Source organism: Stomoxys calcitrans, chromosome 1 (genome assembly GCF_963082655.1).
Source record: "Stomoxys calcitrans chromosome 1, idStoCalc2.1, whole genome shotgun sequence".
Lineage (NCBI taxonomy): Eukaryota > Metazoa > Arthropoda > Insecta > Diptera > Muscidae > Stomoxys > Stomoxys calcitrans.
This window is the reverse complement of record NC_081552.1, coordinates 224,407,865-224,432,113: the sequence shown is the minus strand read 5'-3', so window position 1 is coordinate 224,432,113 and position 24,249 is coordinate 224,407,865. Positions and strand designations below refer to the sequence as shown.

Sequence of the window (24,249 nt, the reverse complement as noted above, 5' to 3'; positions counted from 1 at the left end):
ATCCTGCGGTGGTGGGTATGAAAAGGTAAAAACCAATTATAAAATTTTATACTAAAAATTTTAACTAATTACCATACTGGGAACCATGATAAACAATTTTAGGAACAATAGACATTTGGCAGAAAAACTCTTTTATATAAAAAAATAGTTTTGAAAAACGTTTTTTTTTTTTTTTTGTTGATGGGGGTATGTAGACTTTTGCGTGCCACTGTATATGCCTTTATCTGAATCCCATATGACTATGAATGGTCTATGCCTATCATTGGTCTATGAATTCGCTCGGAGGATTTAGCGTCATTTAAGTTTGGATGTTAGATGTACTCCATTCTTAAAAGTCTTTATTTAAGCTCGATATTCTCATGATATGCGATTTAGGGGTGTTTTCGGGGGTGAGGTGGTGCTCCAGATACTTGGCCCTTAACAAAAAACATCGTGCTCTACTCTCAAATACCATTTATTTAAACCCCATTTTGCCATTGGTTTAAGGGGAGTTTATGGAATGAGGCGTCCCTCAAACACTTGTCCCCAAAATTGGTTATCAAGTTCGTTTTCTAATCTCAAACAACTTTTATTTGAGCCACATATTGCCATGCTCGGTAAATTTGTACTCTTTGGGATGTTTTGGGGTACGGGCTGTGCCCCAAATACATGGTCCCACATTTGGATATCAGATTCGTATTCTACCCCCAAATACCTTTATTTGAGCCCCATATTGTATTGTATTGTATTGTTTTGGGGAATAGGTACACCCCCGGAAAATTGATCCCAAAAGTGGGTATAAATTTCGTACTCAACTTCCTAATACCTTTCATTTGAGCCCCACATTGATATGGTCGGTAAATATCCTTGACTTAGGTGTGTTTTACGGAGTGGGGTGATCCCCCAAACACTTAGCCCTGAAAATATATCAACATCGTGCTATACTCTCAAATATCGTTTATTTGAACTCCATATTACCATTGGCCCCACAATTGGAAACCAAGTTCATTTTCTAATCTTAAATACTTTTCATTTAAACCCCTTATTGCAAAAGTCAGCAAACCCCGGTTTGGGGTATGGGCCCTGAAAACTATTAATATGGAGCTCCACTCTGTTTGAGATCCAAATTGTCATTATGGGCAAATAGTACAATTTGGGGGGTTATTATGGGGGTAGGACGTTCCCTAGACATTTGTTCCCGAATGTTGATATCAGATTCGTGGTCTACTCCCAAATATCTGTCATTTGAGCCCCATATTTCCATAGTCGGCAATGACTGCTTTGGTGGTGTTTCGGGAGATGGGGCGGCCATTCAAAGACTTGGCCCTGAAAATATATATGAGATTCGTGTTCTACTCTACAATAGCTCTTATTTGAGCCCCATATTCCAGTGGTCAGCAAATACGTTCTATTTGGGTGGTGTTATGGGGGTGGGATGGCCCCATAGACACCTTTTTCCGAATATTGATATCTGATTCGTGCTTTACTCCCATAGACCTTTCATTTGAGGCCCATATTGCTATGGTCGCAAATTTGTTCTCTTTGGCGGATATCATATTCGTATTCTACACCCAAATAACTTTTGTTTAAGTCCCATATTGACATGGTCAGTAAATAAGTCCTGTTTGGGGGATGTTTTTTGGGCATGGGGTCGACCCACAGACACTTGGTCCCACATTTGATATAAAATTCGTACTCCTAAATACATTTCATTTGAGTCCCATATTGCCATGGTCGGTAAATATGTCCGATTTTGGGGTGGGGTGGTCCCCTAAACACTTGGTCCGACAATTGGATATGAGATTCGTTTTCTCATCTTAAATACCTTTCATTTGAGTCCCATATTGTTGTGATTGGTGTATATATATATATTTGGTAGGTTTTGGGGGTGGGGCGTCCCCCCTAAGTAGCCCACCAAAAATTTAGATATCAAAGTTTTGTTTGTAGGTTACTTTAAGAGAGAACACAAAATTTCGCTTAAATCGCACCACCCATCTCCGATATCTGGCGTTTCTGAAAATTAGGGTAAGGGGGAGGGTCCGCCTTCGATCTGTGTAGTTTCTCTTATTTTAAAAAATTCGCAAAGTTCCTCATATTTTCCACAAAAGTCCATCACAGTCCAAAGTCATTGTAACAGACACCACCCCACCGCTGAAAGCAAACAGCACCGTGAACATTTTCTGTTTATGATTTCAACTCAAGGTTATATCGATTTTTGCTCTTCCTTTGGCTCATTTTGTATTCGAAATATTTTTTCCCATTTCAACTTTTTTTTATGCATTCAATAAAATCTGTTCTTCTTGCCGAACTTCCTGCAACGTGACGTTGTGTTGCTGCTGCTGTTGCTGTTGCTGTTTATTGTTGTATTGTGTTCTGCCGGACTCTGCCATTGTTGTAAGCTGTTGTGTATATGAGTAACAATGAAGCATTTCATCCTATTGGCAACACTACTTTGTGGCATGCACCAGTTACTTTGTTGCCCCAATAAGTTGTAAAAAGTAATAGTAGTAGCAGCAGCAGTGGCAGACACACATGTAGCACAAACCATTATTCGCATTAAAGTACTAACAATTGAAAATACGTTGAGTGAATAATAATTTTGGGGCATTGTTAAACGTCATGTGAAGAACACAACGTACCATGATGCTTGGTATATCCGTAAGGATTTCATAAAAAAATAAGGCCAGTTCTTTTGGTTTAGTTCTTAGGGAAAAGAGTGCTGACCCTTATACAAAAATGATTCCTTACTGATGGTATACACTTCTAGGCAATAGACATGCCCTATGCTTGTGTTGAGAGGATGCAGTGACAGTTAAAAATAACCCTACTAAGTTCTCCCAAGCCGAATCTTATATACCCTCCATCATAGATCGCATTTGTCGAGTTCTTTTCCTGATATCCTTTTTAGACAAACAAAGGACAAAAGAAAAGAATTGCTATAGTATTGGAGCTATATCAAGTTTTGGTCCGATTCGGACCATAATTAATTTTATAATTGGAGACCATACTAGAAGTCATTGTGTGAAATTTCAGCCAATTTGAGTAAGAATTGCGCCCTTAAGGGGCTCAAGAAGTAAAATAAAGAGATCGGTTTATGTGGGAGCTGTATCGGGTTATAGATCGATTCGGACAATATTTAATACGTATGTTAAAGATCATGGGAGTAGCCGTTGTACAAAATTTCAGTTAAATCGGATAATAATTACGCCCTCTGGAGGCTCAAGAAGTCAAGATTCCAGATTGGTTTATATGACAGCTATATCAGGTTATGGATCGATTTGAACCATATTTGGTTAAAAGTCAGAACAAAACACCTCATGCGAAATTTCAGCCCAATCGGATAAGAATTGCGCCCTCTAGTGGCTGAAGAAGTCAAGATACAAGATCGGTCTATATGACAGCTATATCAGGTTATAAACTGATTTAGGCCATTCTTACCATAGTTGTTGAAAGTCATACCAAAAAACGTAGTGCACAGTTTCAGCCAAACGGATAGGAACTGCGCCCTCTAGACGCTCAAGAAGTCAAAAAAAAAAAATATGGGTTTATATGACAGCTATACCCGGTTATAGACCTATTTCAACCACACTCAGCATATTTGTTGGAAGTAATAATAAAATGCCTCAAGCAAAATTTCAGACAAATCGGATAAGTATTGTGCCCTCTAGTGGCTCAAGAAGTCAAGATACAAGATCGGTTTATATGGCAGATATATCAAAACATGGATCGATTTGGCCCATTTACAATCCCAACCAACCTACACAAATAAGAAGTATTTGTGCAAAATTTCAAGCGGCTAGCTTTACTCCTCCTCCTTACATTAATTTTCAGAAACGCCAAAACTCGGTGATGAATGGTGCGATTTAAGTAAAATTTAGTGTGCTCTCTTGTAGTAACCTAAAAATAAAAATTTTGCATCCAAATTTCGGTTGGGGTACCTAGGGGGCCGCCCTACCCCCAAAACCTACCAAATATATATTTAGACCAATCACAACAATATGGGACTCAAATGAAAGGTATTTAGGAAGAGAAAACGTATTTGATATCCATTTGTCGGATCAAGTGTTAGGGTGACCACCCCAACCCCCAAAACACCCGACCATGGCAAAATGGGACTCAAATGAAAAGTATTTGCGAGTAGAATACGAATCTGATATCCAAATGTGGGACCAGGTTTCTGGGGGTCCACCCGTTCCCCAAAACACCCCCCAAATAGGACTTATTTACTCACCATGGCAATATGGGGCTTAAAGAAAACGTATTTGAGTGTAGAATACAAATCTGATATTCAAATATGGGGCCAAATGTTTCGGGGGCCGTCCCTCCCAAAAACACCACGAGGATAAATTAACGACCATAGCAATATGGGGCTCAAATAAAGTGTCTTTGGAACTAAAGCACAAATTTGATATCAACATTCGGGAAAATGTGGCTATGGCGCCACCCCACCCCCATAACACCATCCATTTAGGAAGTATTTGCTGACTACTCCAATATGGGGCTGTAATAAGAGGTATTTTAGAGTAGAACACGAATCTGAATGACTTTTTTTGCACTAATTTAAAATTTTGGAATATTTTGTAAAAATTGAAACGGGGATAAAAACTCCTTTAAATTGGGCTTCTAGCATATCAAAATATTCCACAACAAGCAAAAGCGTGCTTAATTCCTCCGGGCCGAATCTTGGATACCCACCACCATGGATTCCGGTAAAAATGTACCCTTATTGCATTTGTATTTGAATTATTTTGGTCTAAAGAAGTCATATCGGGATATCGGTACTTAGGAGGGCCTTTATCATCATATTGACCGATTCGTATAAAACTTGGAACTAAAACTTTAGGCCAAATTTCAGCCAAATCAGTGAAAATTTAGGCTTTTAAGGACTCAAGATGTTAAATCCGGGGATATGTTTATATGGGGGTTATATCTGTTTATAGACCGATTCCGATCATACTTTACATGGATGTTACAAGTCATTACTCCAGTCTTTGTTCCAAATTTTAGCCAAATCGAATGAAAATTGAGGCTTCAAAGGGCGGATCGGTTTATATGGGGTCTATATCGAAAGCCCCAATCCCGTCGTGAACATCAGAAAATTTTTCAGCGGTGGTTTTCCCCTTACTACATTGTGATCTATTCTGACATGGCTGCATTTGTGATCTATTCTGCCATGTTAGAACTTCTCTACCCAGTAGTTTCGCTATGCGACACCCGTTCAGACTCGGCAATAAAAAGTAAGTCCCTTATCATCTTATCATTGAGCTTAAACATTAATCGGACTGAACTCATCGATATCCTTAATGGAATTTTCATGGGAAAATTTAGTATATCCACATTTGAACCGATATGGTCCATTTGCAATGCCCAACGACCTACATCAATAAGAAGTATCTGGGCAAAATTTCAAGCGGCTAGCTTAAAGACCTACGGACATGCCTAGATAGACTCAGAATATCGAGACGATCCACAATATACATACTTTATGGGGTCTTAGACGAATATTTTGAAGTGTTACAAACGGAATGACTAGATTGGTATACCCCATCCTATGGTGGTGGGCATAAAAATGTTTGCCTAAAAATTCTACTATTGCAAATTTTGCCCATGAACATTCCACTAAGGAACAGGGGCAAACTTCTCACATATCAATGAGTGCAGTCCCATTCAAGTTTTTAAGCTGAATGATAATGGGCCTCCTTTTTATAGCCGAGTCCGAACGGCGTGCCGCAGTGCGACACCTCTTTGAAGAGAAGTTTTACATGGCATAGTACCTCACAAATGTTGCCAGCATTAGGAGGGGAAAAACACCGCTGAAAATTTTTTTCTGATGGTCTCGCCAGGATTTGAACCCAGACGTCGCAATAGCTAAGATATAATGTCATTACGACGATTTGCATAAATATATTCTCAGACAGCCATGCAACCATTAAATCCCTTGAAATTCCGCCCTCGACTGTCACAGATCTCTCAACGAGATGGCTGAAAAGTTCAAAATTCACTTGTTCTGGGTGCCTGACCATAGAGATATCCCAGGGAATTGTAAAGTGGACGAGCTTGCGATACTAAGAACTTCCCTACACATTTCAGGGATACTGCAACCTGTGGGTCTGCCTCTAACGACATGTAAGCTAAGTTTTCAGGACCAGGGCCGAGGGACAACGAATGATAGATGCTCACAAAAAGAGGGCTATGAGCATTCCAAAACTATGTGGCCTAATCTACACTTGAAGAGGTCTACCGCTTTGCTGTCACTGGCTAGAACAGACGCATCAGTCATTGTGGCCGTCATGACAGGTCACTGTCTGATCGGAAAACATGCTGACATACTGAAGGTTGACATGCTGACAGACTGAAGGACATCGATGAAGAAGAGACTGTAGAACACCTTCTGTGTGTGTGTTCCGCACTATCAGTCAGAAGGAGTTCCACTTTAGGTTCTCATTTCTTTGAGAACCTGTATGATTTAGCGGATGTGAACATTGTTTTGGATTAAGTAGGCAGTTTAGAAATAAGGCCACCTCTTGACAGACGAAAATTACACTGTACAAGACACTGATACTACCCGTGTTGCTGTATGAGTCCGAGGCATGGGTTCTTGTGAAAGCAGACGAGGCAGTTCTTGGAGTGTTTGAGAGAAATATTCTTCGTAAAATATATGGACGATTTTATGTTAATGGAGTCTTTACACGCAAACCGGGAAGACCAAAAGCCCGATGGAAAGATGAAGTGGTGGGAGACACCTCGAAACTTGGCGTCAGAGATTTTAGAGTGAGCTCAGAAGATCGTGGCGCTTGGAACGCTATTCTACGTTCGGCTAGTGGAACAAATTTTCTGTCATAGCCCATTAAAGTAAAGTATGTAAAGTATGTTTACTCTAACTATTTTCGTCCAACGAAAACACTAAGAGGCAACACTGTGCGTTGTTCGGACTCGGCTATAAAAAGGATGTCCCTTATCATAAAGATTAAACTTCGACAGCATTCAGTGATATGTGAAAAGTTTGGCAAATACACATTGCATTCTTTTGAAAGCTAGTGTGCTGTCAATAGATAGACAGATGTTGCAAACACACCCCATTCTTTGGTGTAGGGTATAAAAATGCAGGAAAAATAAGCTTTTGGCTAATGAATGACTGCAGATATTTGTAAATGTCTCGTCGTCAATAGACAAATGTTTTCACAGTTACTTTGTTTACTTACTTCCTCCTACAAGCAACGTGTCTTCTCTCAAATATGGCACCAAGTGATGCTGTAGATTTGGCAATAGAAAAAATGTATGTATGTGGCTAGTGAACCCATCCTTTCGGAAGCTCTCTTAATATGAAAACCAAACATTAAAGAATTTTTATATTGAAGACCACAAATATTTTTAGTTACATAATTTTTTGTTAACAATTTTTGATTGCATTTTAATGTCGTAAATGCCAATATATTTCTGATTTTTAACTTTTCTTCTATAAATGTGTAGAAACCCATAATTTGTGTTGTTTTTCCCTATGAATCTTTAAACTGAAATCAATTGAGACCACAACATCATTATTTCATGTACTTAAGAGATACTTCTTTGCATCCATATTTCCCATATCAATTTCTTGTCTTATTTGCGAAATACGTGAATTGCTTTTATGGTCGACTTTTCCACCTGCCTTCAACTTTCATGTTTTGCAACAAAGACAATGAAAAGCAAATTTCTAGTGAAATTACCACATAATACCATAAGATTTTGTAGGTATGTGTGTATGTCACCAGTTGGCGTTGTTGCTGCTGTAAGATTGAAATCTTTCAATGTCTATTTTATTTGTTTAAGGCCTAAATGGTAGATTATCGAAGACAGTTAGTAGGAAGAAGACTCTTAATTGGACACGATACCACATTTACCACAAACATTACAAGTTAGTGTTTTAAAGCCTCGCCGGCAATGTTGGAAAATAAGGAAATGTGTAATAAATTTCATTTGTAAAGAAATAAATTTTATTAAAATCTAGTAGACAAAATATAAGAAAGTTATGATCAAAAAGATAAGAAACAATCAACCAACACGACGCACGAAAGAAGAAAATAGAGTATGAACGTCAGAACAAAAGGAGGATGAGAATTGGGACAGAAATTTAAAAACTCGTTAAACTCTGGGCGGTGAGATCCTCCCTCTGGAATTTTAAACAAGTAAAAAAGCGTTAAGTTCGGTCAGACCGAACTTGGGATACCCACCACCTCGGACATCGAAATATGTTCTGATTTGGACCAAATACTAATAAGTACAAGTCATTGTTCAATTGTGTATACCAAAATATTGGTCTTTTTAGTAGCTATATCTGAAGAAAAACCGTTCTGACCCATATGCGACACGAATGTCAAAAAGCCTAACATAAGTCACTGTGTAAAATTTCAGTGACATCGGAGTATAAATGGGCCTTTTATGGGGCCAAGACTTTTGATCGAGATATCGGTCTTTATGGCAGCTATATTAAAATCTGAAACGATCTGGGCCAAATTGAAGAAGGACGTCAAAGAGCCTAACACAACTCACTGTCCCAAATTTCAGCGACATCGAGACATTGGCCTATATGGCAGTTATATTCAAATCTGGACCGATTTGGGACAAGTTGCAGAAATATGTCGTGGGACTTGACTTAACTCACTGTCCCAAGTTTCGGTGACATCGGACTATAAATGCGCCTTTTATGGGTCCAAAGGCTTAAATTGAGAGTTTGGTCTATATATGGCAGCTATATCCAAATCTGGACCGATCTATGCCATATTACAGAAGTCTGTCGTTGGGCTTATCTTAACTCACTGTCCCAAATTTCAGCAAAATCGGATAATAAACGTGGCTTTTATGGGCCCAAAACCTTAAATCGAGAGATCGGTCTATATGACAGCTATATCCAAATCAGGACCGATCTGGGCCAAATTGCAGAAAGTTGTCGAAGAGCCTAACGCAACTCATAGTGCTCAATTTTGGCGAAATCCGATTATAAATGCGCCTTTTATGGGCGAAAGACCTTAAATCGAGAGATCGGTCTATATGGTAGCTATACCCAAATCTGGAGCGATCTGTGCCATATTGCAGAAAGATGTCAAAGAGCCTAACGCAACTAACTGTCCCACATTTTGGCGAAATCGGACAATAAACGCGCCTTTTATGGGCCCAAGACCTTAAATCGAGAGATCGGTCTATATGACAGCTATATCCAAATCTGGACCGATCTGGCCCAGATTGAAGGAGGACTTCGAAGGGCCTAACACAACTCACTGTCCCAAATTTGGGCGACATTAGACAAAAAATGCGTCTTTTATGGGCCCAGGAGCTTAAATCGAGAGATCGGTCTATATGGCAGCTATATCCAAATCTGGAGCGATCTGGACCAGATTGAAGGAAGACTTCGAAGGGCCTAACACAACTCACTGTCCCACATTTTGGCGAAATCGGACAATAAAAGCGCCTTTTATGGGCCCAAGAGATCGGTCTATATGGCAGCTATATCCAAATCTGGAGCGATCTGGACCAGATTGAAGGAAGACTTCGAAGGGCCTAACACAACTCACTGTCCCGCATTTTGGCGAAATCGGACAATAAAAGCGCCTTTTATGGGCCCAAGACCTTATCGGTCCTTATCGAGAGATCGGTCTATATGGCAGCTACATCCAAATCTGAACCGATCTGAGCCAAATTGCAGAAAAATTTCGAGGGGCCTAACTTAACTCACTGTCCCAAATTTCAGCCAAATCGGAAAATAAATGCGCCTTTTTGGGCCCAAGACCTTAAATCGAGAGATCGGTCTATATGACAGCTTTATCCAAATCTGGAGCGATCTGGGAAAAATTTAAGAAAGATGTCAAGTGGCCTAGCTCAACTTACTCTCCCAAATTTCGGCCAAATCAGACAATAAATGCGCCTTTTATGGGCGCAAGACCTTAAATCGAGAGATCGGTCCATATGCCAGCTATAACCAAATCTGGACCGATCGGGGCCAAATTGAAGAAAGATGTCGAGTGGCCTTACACAACTTACTTAAATTTCTGCAAAATCGGATAATATGTGTGGCTTTTATGGGCCTAAGACGCTAAATCGGCATATCGGTCTATATGGGGACTATATCAAGATAAAGTCCGATATAGTCCATCTTCGAACTTAACCTGTTTAGAGAGAAAAAAAAAAAAGAATTTGTGGAAAGTTTCAGCTCAATATCACTATTTTTAGAGACTGTAGCGTGATTTCAACAGACAGACGGACATGGGTAGATCGTCTAAGATTTTTACACTGATTAAGATTATATATATTCTTCATAGGGTAGGAAATAGATATTTCGATGTGTTGCGAACGGAATAACAAAATTAATATGCCCCCATCCTTCGGTGGTGGGTATAAAAATGCTTTGTTTTCAACAAAATTTACTTATTTATACCCCCCATGGGCTGGTGATACTAATGGCAATACTTAGCGCGAATGTTGAAAGTAATATCCAAATACTACGTGCAGCCAGATCGAAAAATTGATTAGGCTTCTAGAGCATCAAGAAGTAAAATCGGTATATAGATTTATATTGGAACTATATCAAAACTTAGAAAGATACCTAGCATGGCTATAGGCAATTCTGAACCGATTTACAATTTTTTAACATACGAGTATATAACTTGCAAAACATGTCCATAGTAGCATGGGGCAGATTAATATCTGAACCCTCTTTTCAACCTAACCTATAAAATGGGGCTCTACATTAAGATCTAGGCGATAACGGAACTCGTGAGTGTGGTATGGTGTTAACGCGGAGGCGTCGAGTGTGAGCATCCTTACAGACAGTAAGCTCGTCATCAGGGCGATAACAAGCGGGATGATAAGGTTACGAATAGTCTCGGGCTGTAAAATGGAGATTAACGCCTTCTCTGAGAATGGCACGATGCACATTGTTTGTGCACTGGGACATAGCGGAGTAAGCGTAATGAAAGTGCTATCGATTTGGCACTGAAGGCCAAAGTACTACTACAACAAAATTTCCCATGAACATTTCCACTAAGGAACAGGGGATACTTCTCTCATATCAATAAGTGCAGTCCGATTAAAGTTTAAGCTCAAGTCGAGACTATTGCTGAAAGGGAATAAGAAGGAGTACTCACCTCCTTCTTATTTCCTTTCAAATAGCCTCGACTTCTCACGAAGTCGGTATCATAACGGGACACATAGGATTACGACCTCACTTATGTAAAACCGGTGCAACAAATGGTAGCATGTGTAGGGCATATGGGGAAGATAATGAGATGTTACACAGTGGGATAAAATCAAAAAGTAAAAGCGAATCTTGGGTACCCACCACCATGGATTCCGCTAAAAATGTACACTTCTTAACTGAGTTTATATTTGAATAAAGATCGTAAACCGATCTTTGGTCTTGACTTCTTGAGCTTCTAGAGGGCGCATTTCTTATGCGATTTGGCTGAAATTTTTAATGTGGTGTTTTGGTATCACTTCCAACAAATCGGGAGATCTGTTTATATGAGAGCTATATCAGGTTATGGACCGATTCGAACCGTGTTTGCCAAAGTTGTTGAATGTCATAACAAAACACTGTATGCAAAATTTCAGCCAAATCGGGCAAATATTGCGGCTTTTAAGGGTTCAAGAACTAAAATCGGGAGATCGATTTAGATGGGAGCTATATCTAAATCTTAAACGATATGGCCCATTTGCAATTCCCAACGACCTACATTAATATTATGTATCTGTGCAAAATTTCAAGCGGCTAGTTTTACGCGTTCGACTGCTATTGTGATTTCGACAAACGGACATGGCTAGATCGACTCAGAACGTCGAGCCGATCAAGAAGACGAATATTTCGAGGTGTTACAAACTGAATGACTAGATAAGTGTACTCCAATCCTATGGTGGTGGGTATAATAATGGTACTTTAACTGTAGCAATATTTTCACTGACTATCTTTCGATTCTTTCAAAGGCTGCAGTTACTACTTCCGCTGACCTAACTATGATATCGATGTCGTCGGCATCGGCGAGTAGCATGTGTTCTCTTCTCATTAGTGTGCCACATCTATTCACATCTGCATCTCGCATAATCTTCTCCAACAGGATATTAAAGAGATCATGCGATAGGCTGTCTCCTTGTCTGAAACCTCGTTTGGTATTAAATGGTTCCGAGAGATTCTTTCCTATTCTTACTGAGGCTCGTGTATCAGCAAGTGTCATCCTGCAGAGTCTTATTAATTTTGCAGGGATACCAAATACAGACATGGCTTGAAATACCTTTGAACGTAAAGGAGTATCGAAGGCGGCTTTATAGTCAACAAAGAGGTGGTAGGTGGTGATTTGTCCTTCTCGGATCTTTTCCAGCATTTGGCGCAGTGTGAATAACTGGTCTAGGGTGGATTTACCAGGTCTAAAGCCGCATTGATGGGGCCCAATTATCTCATTAACTTTAGGTTTTCATCTTTCACACAGTACGCTCGAGAGTATCTTGTATGCGAAGGGGTGGAGATTTATTCCTCTGTAGTTGGCACATTCCGTCTTGTGTACGGGACATAGTATGCTGAGGTTTCAATCATCGGGTATGCGTTCTTCTAGCCAGGGCCTCCGGTCGTAAATAGTTCAGCGGGTAACCGGTCGGCTCCTGCTGCCTTGTTGTTCTTTGGTCGCGTCACTGCTACTTGGGCCTCATTCTGACTAGGAGGTAAACATTCTATACCATCATCAGGGATTGGTATTGGTTCTGCGGAAAAATGTTCTTTCCATATCCTCAGCATGTTATCTGTGTCAGTTACCAGATTTCCTTCTTTGTCTCTGCAGGAGAATGTGCCTGCACCAAAGCTATCGGTTTAATTCTACCTAAAGGCTTAGGTAGAATTTCCGGGCTACATTCTGACTCCTGTACATTGCCAACGGTCTTGTCAGTAATATTGCCTATAGTGAAGAGATTAGGAGTAAACCGAACATTAATAAAACTTCAGAATGCGGGAACTTCCCCCTCTTGTTTGATTACTTTTCGATGTATACTTTCAAAACGCCGATACACATGTTTTCTCTTTGAAACTCTTCCTTTATAATCAATGCAGTTTTGTATGCTAATTTTTGTTATGCTCCACAGTATTACTACTGGTAGGCCAAAATTTAAATTTATTAATAAAAGATCCTGATTCTGATCTCATTTTAACCTCTTATTACTTGCTTTTAGTCGAATAAGGTGACCCAGGAAAAAGTTTCGCAAGCACTAGTTGGGCTACATATGTTTACTCTTTACAAGTAATCAATTACGAAACATCAGTGCTACGACTCTTTAAGATGGTCTACGAAAAGTTTTTCAATCACTAAATGGATCAAATTATCGTTAACTTGTTCTTACCAAGCTAAGTAAGTTGTACTCTGCAGAAGCTCATCAACCGACAAATGACTCGTGTTGAAACTCAAATGAGACATGATAATCTTTTATTTGATCACAGTACGTTAATGCTTTTCTTCACTAGATATCTTTCGTAGAAATCATTGTGGCATGTAGTTGTTCCGCAAGATACGTTGCTACTACGAATGATAACGATGACATTTGCAGATATATGCTATAAAAAAAAATTAAATACATTTGTGGTAATCATCGATGATTGATAGTTGGTGTCGTTGTTGAAATGGCTTAATCATTACATTTGCAAGAGCTAAAGTGTAAATGTAAATAAATGTTGATACCACAATAATATTATTAACCCACTTCTGGGGGGTATGGTTTGTAAACAACAAGGTGTGTACATGGTTAAAAATTACTGATGGTGCTCAAGTTTATGTTTGAAAAGTTTTGTCATTAAATTACCGAATTATTGATTTGTTATTCGATGTAAAAACCCTTTAAATGTTTAGTGACCTGCTTAAATAAATCGAAGTATAGTGACTTTAGTTCTAAATCTCTTGGAAAACACAGAGGCCACCGTAGCGCAGAGGTTAGCATATCCGCCTATGACGCTGAACGCCTGGGTTCGAATCCTGGCGAAATCATCGGAAAACATTTTCAGCGGTAGCTTTCCCCTCCTAATGCTGGCAACATTTGTGAGGTAATATGCCCTGTAGAACTTCTCTCCGAAGAGGTGTCGCACTGCGGCACGCCGTTCGGACTCGGCTATAAAAAGGAGGCCCTTCCCTGTTCCATAGTGGAATTTCATTCAATTTGCAATTTGCAATACATTTAATGTGAGGTACTGATGGTAAGGATATTTTTCTTCTTTCTTTCTTATTTATAACAAGTAACAAGGCGTTAAGTTCGGCCGGTCCAAACTTTGGATACCCACCACCTCGGGTATATATGTAAACCACCATTTGTTAAAATCCGGTAAAAAATTCATACCTTATGCCCCATAGAAGCTATATCGAAATATGTTCCGATTTGGACCAAATACTAATAGGTAAAAGTCATTGTTCAATTGTTTATAACAAAATATTGGTCTTTTTAGTAGTTATATCTAAAAATAAATCGATCTGAATCATATACGACACAAATGTCGAAAAGCCGACACAAACATAAGTTACTGTGTCGAATTTCAGTGAAATCGGTTTATAAATGCGCTTTTTAGGGGGCCAAGACTTTAAATCAAGAAATCGGTCTATCCAAATCTGGACACATTTGGGTCAAATTGAAAAAGAATATCGAATGGCTTTACAAAACTCAATGTCCCAAATTTCAGCGACATCGGACAATGCGCCTTTTATGGGCTCAAAACCTTAAATCGAGAGTTCGGTCTATATGGCAGCTATATCCAAATCTGGATCGATATGTGCCATATTGCAGAAGTATGTCGAGGGGCTTCACTTTACTCACTGTCCCAAATTTCGGCGACATCGGACCATAAATTATCCTTTTATGGGCCCAAAGCCTTAAATCGAGAGATCGGTCTATATGGGAGCTATATTCAAATCTCGACCGATCTGGTCCAAATTAAAGAAGGATGTCGAAGGCCCCAACACATCTCACTGTCCCAAATTTCAGCAAAATCGGATAAAAAATGTGGCTTTCACGGGCCTAAGACCCTAAATCGGCGGATCGGTCTATATGGCAGCTATATCCAAATCTGGACCGATTTGTGCTAAATTGAAGAAAGATATCGAAGGGTCTAACATAACTCACTGTCCCAAATTTCACCAAAATCGGATAACAAATGTGACTTTTATGGGCCTAAGACCTTAAATCAGCCGATCGGTCTATATGGGGGCTATATGAAGATATAGTCCGATATAGCCCATCTTCGAACTTAACCTGCTTATGGACAAAAAAAGAATCTGTCCAAAGTTTCAGCTCAATATCTCTATTTATAAATACTGTAGCGTGATTTCAACAGACAGACAGACGGCCGTGGCTATATCGTCTTAGATTTTTACGCTGATCAAGAATATATATATTTTATAGGGTCGGAAATGCATATTTCGATGTGTTGCAGACAGAATGACAAAATGAATATACCCACATCCTTCGGTGGTGGTTATAAAAATCAATTTGTAATTGTTTGTGTGTTCCTCATAGACTAAAAAACGGCTGAACTGATTTTCTTGAAATTTTCACAGATGGTGCATAATGATCCCGTGGTGAAAATAGGCTACCATATTCTTTGATATATCAAGAAGTGGCGGACCCTCCCCCTTACCCTAATTTTCACAAACGCCAGATCTCGTCGTTGGGTGGTGCGATCTAAGCGAAATTTTGTGTGTGTTTTTTTATAGTAACCTCCTTAAAACAAAAATTTGGTATCCAAATTTCGGATAGGGTACTTAAGGGGACCGCCCTACCCTCAAAACCTACTAAATATATATATATAGACCAATCACGACAATATGGGACTCAAATGAAAGGTATTTAGGAAGAGAAAACGTATCTGATATCCAATTGTCGGACCAAGGGTTTGGGGGACCAACCCAACCCCCCAAAACTCCCCTAAATCGGATATATTTACCGACCATGGAAATGAAAGGTATTTGCGAGTAGAATACGAATCTAATATCCAAATGTGACACCAAGTTTTTGGGAGTCTACTAATCATGTCAATATGAGGCTTAGATAAAAGGTATTTGAATGTAGAATACGAATTTGATATCCAAATGTGGGTCCAAGTGTTTGGGGGGCCTCCCTAAAAACATCCCCCAAGAGGACAAATTTACGAAAGGCCTTTGAAGGGAAAGCATGAATCTGATATCAATATTCGGGAAAATGTGTCTATGGGGCCACCCCAAATAAGGGGGCTCAAATAAGAGGTATTTTAGAGTAGAACACGAATCTGATACATATTTTCAAAGCCAAGTCACTCAGTGGCCACCCCATCCCCCAAAACGGTCATGTTTGCGGACTATAGACAAATGGATCTCAAATGAAGGGTATTTGGGAGTAGACCATGAATCTGACATCAACATTCGGGTCCAACTGTCTAGGGGACGTCCCACCACCATAACAATAACCAAATAGGACGTGTTTGCTTACTACGACAGTTTGGGTCTTCAAGACAGTGGAGCTCAATATTCATAGTTTTAAGGGCCCAAACCCCAAACCGGACATATTTGCTGGCTTTTGCAATAAGGGGTTTAAATGAATGGTATTTGAGATTAGAAAACGAATTTGATATCCAATTTTGAGGCTAATGGCAATATGTAGTTCAAATAAATGATATATAGATATGTGAGAATAGAACACGATGCTGATATTTTTTCAGGGCTTAGCGTTTGTAAGACCACCCCACTCCTCAAAACAAGCCTAAATCGGGCATAATAACCGACCATGTCAATGTAGGGTTAAAATGAAAGGTATTGGTAATTGATACCCACTTACGGGACCAATTTTCTGGTGGTGTAACCCTTTCCCAAAATAAACCACAAACAGTTATTACTTACTGACCATCGCAATGTGGGGCTCAAGTAAAGGTATTTGGGAGTAGAATACGAATCTGATATCCAAATGTGGGAACATGTATTTGCGGCACCGCCCCTTACCCCAAAGGGTAAAAATTTACCGACCATGGATATATGTGGCCCAAATGAAAGGTATTTACAATTAGAAAACGAATTTGATAACCAATTTGGGGGCATGTGTTTTGGGGACGCCTCATCCTATAAACTCCCCTTAAACCAATGGCAATATGGGGTTTAAATAAATGGTATTTTTTACACCCTCCACCATAGGATGGGGGTATAAATATATTAATTTCGTCATTCTGTTTGTAACTACTCGACATATTCGTCTGAGACCCCATAAAGTATATATATTCTTGATCGTCGTGACATTATATATCGATCTAGCAATGTCCGTCCGTCTGTCTGTCGAAAGCACGCTAACTTTCGAAGGAATAAAGCTAGCCGCTTGAAATTTTGCACAAATACTTCTTATAGGTGTAGGTCGGTTGGGATTGTAAATGGGCCATATCGGTCCATGTTTTGACATAGCTGCCATATAAACCGATCTGGGATCTTGACTCCTTGAGCCTCTATGGGGCGCATTTATATTCTTATTTGGGTGAAATTTTGTACAACGGCTTCTCCCATGACTTTCAACATACGTGTCAAATATATTCTGAATCGGTCTATAGCCTAATACAGCTCCCCTATAAAACCACCTCCCTATTTTACTTTTTGAGCCCCTCGAGGGCGCAATTCTTATTCGATTTGGCTGAAATTTTACCCAATTACTTCTACTATGTTCTCCAACATTCATTTCATTATGGTCCGAATCTGACCATAACTTGATATAGCTCCAATAGCATAACAATTATTTTCTTTTATCCCTTCCTTTACTTTGTTTGCCTAAAAGTAGACACCGGGAAAAAAGCTCGACAAATGCGATCCATGGTGGAGGGTATATAAGATTCGGCCCGGCCGAACTTAGAACGCTTTTACTTGTTTAATATCAAACTCGTACTCTGCTCTCGAATATCTTTCATTTGAGTCTCATATCGTTGCAATCAGTCCCCTTTTATTTTTTGGGTGGTGCTTAGCGGTAAAGGGAAGGGTCCGCCCCCTTCCGATATTAACTAATTTTTTTGCCTATTTGTTCTTCCAGACCATATTCATAATCTACTCCCGAAAATCTTTGATTTGAGTCCCATATCTGATGAGGTGAACTTGGGGTCGGGATGACCCCCTAGGTAACTGGACCTAATTTTTATTATCAAATTAGTACTCTACTACCCAAATACCTTTCGTTTGAGTTACATATTGTCCCAATCAGTTCACTTGCATTTTTGGGTGGTGCTTTTGGGGTAAAGAGGAGGGTCCGGCCCCTTCCGATATCAAAAAATTATATAGTCTATTATTTGTTTTAGACCATCCTACACAATCTGTGAAAATTTCTAGAAAATCAGTTCAGCCATTTTCGAGTCTATTCGGAACAAACAAATACACTTTGAGTTTTATACAATAGAGATGAGGATATTTTTCACCTTGTGCGAAAGCGAAATTTGTTGAACCCGGAGCGCAGAGGTTTTTAATTGCAAAATTCGCTCCGCTCCAACAGAATAAAAATCTTTTAAATACTAATTTTTATAGGGGTTATATTCATTTAGACATTCCGTGTGCAACATAATGAAATATAAATTTCGAACCCCACAAATCGTCGTATAATTTTAAAGCGATTTAATTATGTCGGTGTGTCTGTTCGTCCGCCCGTCTTTCGTCTTTGCATCTGTGCGTTGTTATCACGCTACAGTCTTCAAAAATTGAGAAATTGAGCTGAAATTTGGTACAGATTCTTCGGGGGGTTCTTCTAAGCAAAATTTCATTCAAATTAGAATTATGGCCTCTATGGGATCAAAAAGTACAATCGGGAGATGGATTTATATGGGAGCTTTACACGGTTCTGTATCGATTGAGACTATAATTGATAAGAAGTTTGAAGGTCGTGAAAAAAAAAACGTTTTGCAAAATTTCAGCCAAATCGGATGAAAATTGTGCCCTCTAGAATCTCAAGAAGTCAATTCGGGACATCGGTGTATATGGGGGCTTTATAAAGAACTAGCCCCATATAAGCGGTGATCAAGAATACATATTGGGTTGCCCAAAAAGTAATTGTCGGTAATATAGTAGTAATATAGTCGGCGTTGACAAATTTTTTAAACGGCTTGTGACTCTGTAATTGCATTCTTTCTTCTGTCAGTTATCAGCTGTTACTTTTAGCTTGCTTTAGAAAAAAAGTGCGCGAAATTTTGTTTACATTTGTTTGTTTGGCGTCAATTTTAATATGCGTACCACATGTATTGAAAGAAATTCATTTAACAAACCGAATCAACGCTTGTGATATGCACCTTAAACGCAATGAATTCGATCCGTTTTTAAAACGAATCATAACTGAAGATGAAAAATGGATTGTTTACAACAACGTTAGTCGAAAACGATCATGGTCCAAGCATGGTGAACCAGCTCAAACCACTTCAAAGGCTGATATCCACCAAAAGAAGGTTATGCTGTCTGTTTGGTGGGATTGGAAGGGTGTGGTATATTTTGAGCTGCTTCCAAGGAACCAAACGATTAATTCGGATGTTTACTGTCAACAATTGGACAAATTGAATACAGCCATCAAGGAGATGCGACCAGAATTGGTCAATCGTAAAGGTGTCATATTCCACCAGGACAACGCTAAACCGCACACATCTTTGGTCACTCGCCAAAAACTGAGTGAGCTTGGCTGGGAACTTTTGATGCATCCACCATATAGTCCTGACCTTGCACCATCAGATCTTTTCGATCTTTGCAGAACTCCTTAAATGGTAAAACTTTCGGCAATGATGAGGCTATAAAATCGCAATTGGTTCAGTTTTTTGCAGGTAAAGGCCAGAAGTTGTATGAGCGTGGAATACTAAATTTGCCAGGAAGATGGCAAAAGGTTATCGAACCAAATGGCAATTATATATTTGATTAAAGTTCATTCTAAGTTTTATTAAAAATGCATTTACTTTCTTTTAAAAAATCCGCTATTACTTTTTAGGCAACCCAATATAATCGAAACTGAATATAGCTCGATGTTGTAAACGTTATAACAAAATCAATACTAAGGTGTGAAAAATAAAACGTCAATTTAAATTTAAAGAAGCGGGAGCGGAGCAGAAAAATGTGTACCGGAGCGAAGCGGAAAAAAGTTACCAGCTCCGGATCCCTGGTACAAACAAACTGTTGCATTCTCATAAAACAAACTGATGCATTTCATAAAAGGAAATCCTGAAGGTGAGGATATATTTGTAAGGCACAACCAAAAATACCACCTCTTTATCCCTGTAAAGTGCTATTTATGTTCACAAGCATTTGTACAATTTCTTCAGTACATGCCCTTGAAATTATGTTATAGTTACACATTTAATTCCTGACCCAATTGAGTCTTTATGTTGACAAATAGGCTTATCAAAGCAATACTAATTACTAATATATTGTTTGCCAAACGTTTGTTTGTATTGCAATATTTCTACACATAATCCACCCACCCACAATGGGTTAAATGACAAATTTGCTAATTCATGCATTATGATATGCTATATTGGTATACCAAAATGTGAGTATTTATTGCCTAACAACAAACAAACGAACTGCGACGAAATCGAGGTAATGAACTGTGACAAAATCTTGCAAATTACAATACTTTTGCTTCAAATACCACCACTTGCTAATAAATAGTTTTCAAATTATGATGCTATTAAGCACAAATATTGATACAGATGTTTGTATTGTAAAACGATGCTTGTGAAGGTTTCGCACCTAATTATTTTTGCGTGCTATAATGCAAAATCACATTTTCCGGGTTTGCCAAAATATACCATGACTTGGAAATTATGGTCTACTTAAGCTAATATCCATCGAATGATTATAGGGAGGTTTTGTAATCAACAAAATCGAAAAATCATTGAGAAAAAAAAACATAATAAACATGAAGTCTGAAGAGGGGAATGATATCCGTTTATAATATACATACGTATGTCGTAAATAACAGAGAAAAGCTGGGGATATAATGCCAAGAAACAAATAAAATTTTGGGTTTCTTTGACAAGACCATGGACTCTGTTAAAATCGTGCATATATTAACTATGTGCATATTTCGATTCCTTTGAAGAAATTAAATGGCTTAAAGATTGGGCGTTCATCGTTATCACGGGATGCTTAGCGTCCACAGATTGCGGATAGTGGAAAGCTTTGTTTTTATGCTGAGTACCTGCAAATGCAGCCGCAGGCAATTAGCGAAGTTAGCGATTACGAGAGGAGAGTCTCAGTAGTCAGGTAACACTGGATGATACTCGAGACGACAAGGCGAGCTATTGGCGCCTTTAAATAACCAATGGCCAACATTAGCGCCTGTTTCCAGGTTAGGGGTGGCTGTAGGCTAGCGTCGGATCATGGAGCAAGCGGTTTGCGACACCCAGGGATACATGTGTGAACCCACAAAACCCTTAAGCGAAGAATAATAATAGTGGCACACAGATGCTACCTTGGACTAAGCAAGCAGTTTAGAAACAAGGCCACCCATCGGCAGACTAAAATTACACTATACTAGATACTGATACTAATCGTCTTGTTATGTGGTTCTGAGGCATGGGTACTTGTGAAAGCAGACGAGGCAGTGTTTGAAGTGTTTGAGAGAAAGATTTTTCGTAAAATATATGGACCAGTTTGCGTTAATGGAGAATATAGGCGTCGTATGAACCACGAGCTACATGAGCTGTATGACGATCATATCATAGTTACACATATCAAAATACAACGGCTAGGTCATGTTGTCAGAATGGATGAAGAAGCTCCAGTAAAGAAGTCTTTTGAAGGCAAACACGGGAAGACCAAAAGCTCGATGAAAAGATCAAGTGGTGGGAGACACCTCGAAACTTGGTGTTATAGATTATAAAAGGAGCGCAGAATATTGAGGCGCTTGGAAGGCTATTCTGAGTTCGGCTAATGGGACATATGTTCTGCCATAGCCAATAAAGTAAAGTAAAGAATGGGTGCCACCGAACACCTAGGTTTGAATCCTGACGAGAACATCAAAAAAAATTTTTAGCGATGTTTATCCTCTCCTAGCTGGACATTTGTAAGATACTAACGGTAACGCACTGCGGTACGCCGTTCGGACTCGGCTATAAAAAGGAGGCCCCTTCTCATTGAACATAAACTTGAATCGGACAGCACTCATTGATATGTGAGAAGTTTGCCCCTGTTTCCCAATGGAATGTTCATGGGTAAATTTGCATTTGCAAAGATTGGGCCCTTTTTTGAATATTTTTGAATTCCGATAAGTTTTCCTCCACTTGATGTTTCAATGGAACACTCATTTTTTCTTGCTGCACGAATTTTCATTTAAAACAGAAATAGTTTCGGATTCTTGTAAACCTTGATATTGATGTTTTCAGTACAGTTTAGTGTGATTTCTTCAACGAATGAATCAAATTCTTCATTTTTCCATTGCTAACATAACATCTATTTTACACCATTAGATAAGCATCAAGTTATTTATTTAGTTCTTTGTTTTTCTAATGAATGTTTTCTTTTCCTGCCATTTTTCTACTTTCAGGACTGTAATTTCTATGATGCCGATAATGATGATGATATACATTTCATTGAATATCATGATACAACTAAATTAGCAAATCCCAATGACTTTAGTGCAACACCGACAACAGCTAATCAACAGCATCAACATCATATGCAGCGACAACAGCAACAGCCACAGCTGGCCTCATCACACCAGATGATGATACCCACTATCATGACTACAAACATATCAAATAATCCACAACATCAGCAGCAGCAGCAACATCCCTATGAAGTTGTTGTACATGACAACACCACAAATGTGGAAGCTGTTATACTACAAAACCAAGTGGACACATTGCATTGGCAACTCAAGCAGGTAGGTAATTAATGGTTAATCAAGGAAACCCAGTGTTGTGCGGTGTATGGTCACATAAAACGAAAGACTTAAGACACAAACCTGAGTACTACTAAGGTGGCATTGGCATCAGGGATGGGAAAAGTCAGTACTTTAGTATTTGTTTTAGTACTTTTTCCACCCGAGGAGTACCATAGTACCCCCGCGACCGAATTAGTACCTTTTCAGGCGTTACGAATGTTTGGAACAATACGGATTTTTTCAAGCCTTTTTTATCCTAAAAGACGAGAATTTCTCACTTTGTGAAACAAAGTTAACGATAAAATAGGGATATTCATTTGTTAGTCGCTCGAATCACTTTTGTGCGACTGTCTTATTTGCGCTATGCGGATCGTTTGGGCATTTCAAGGGGCAATATCAGTTTATATTTAAACGCCTTAGCTGACTAAAAGCTTTCGGAGAGAAGCGGGACCCTGACACTTGCCTCTCAATTTATATACGAGATTCCTAATCTACTCCCAAAATTTAGGTCTCATATAGTACCGATCTTTCTATTAGCTTGTTTAGGGGTTTTGGAGTGGGGCGATCCTCCTAGATATTTGATTCGAAATTTGTGTTTTTGGGCTACTATGTAATGGAGGCCACAGTAGTGCAGTGGTTAGCATGTCCGTCTATGACGCTGAACGCCTGGAATCGAATCCTAGCGACAACAAAAGTTTGTGCAAAGTTCGACCGGGCCGAATCTTATATACCCTTCACCATGGATCGCATTTGCCGGGTTCTTTTCCCGGTATTTCTTTTTAGGCAAGTAAAGGATAAAAGAAAATAATTGCTATGCTACTGGGGATATATCAAGTTATGGTCCGATTTGGACCACAATATGGCAGCTATATCAGGTTATGGATCGGTTTGAACCATACTTAGCACAGTTGTTGAAAGTCATAACAAGATATGTCAGGCAAAATTTTAATCAAATCGGATAGCATTGCGCTCTGTAGTGGCTCAAGAAGTCAAGATATAAGATCGGTTTATATGCCAGCTATATAAAAAACATGGACCGATAAAAAACATATTTAGCACAGTTGTTGGAAGTCATAACAAAACGCGTCATGCCAAATTTCAGCCAAATCGGATAAGAAGAGAGGCTCAAGAACTCAAGACCCCAGATCGGTTTATATGACAGCTACATCAAGTTGTAGACCGATTTCAACCATGCTTAGCACAGTTGTTGGAAGTCATAACAAAACAGTTCATGCTATTTTTCAGCCAAATCGGATAGGAATTGCGCCTCTGGTGGCTCAAGAAGTAAAGATCAAAGATAGGTTTATATGGCAGCTATATCAGGTTATAACCGATTTGAATCGTACTCAGCACAGTTGTTGGAAGTCAGACGTCGTGCAAAATTTAAGCCAAATCAGATAAGAAATGTGCCATCTAGAGGCTCAAGAAGTC

General features: G+C 39.1%; 1 protein-coding gene across 1 annotated transcript in view; it reads left to right on the top strand.

Moving 5' to 3' along the window:
- The window catches only part of LOC106082947 (homeobox protein 5), a 248,653-nt gene that overhangs the window by 178,378 nt on the left and 46,026 nt on the right, over positions 1-24,249 (top strand). The window contains exon 2 of the mRNA XM_013245714.2: positions 22,480-22,818. Within this exon, the coding sequence (XP_013101168.2) occupies positions 22,480-22,818 (339 nt within the window). The remainder of the gene's footprint in view (positions 1-22,479; positions 22,819-24,249) is intronic.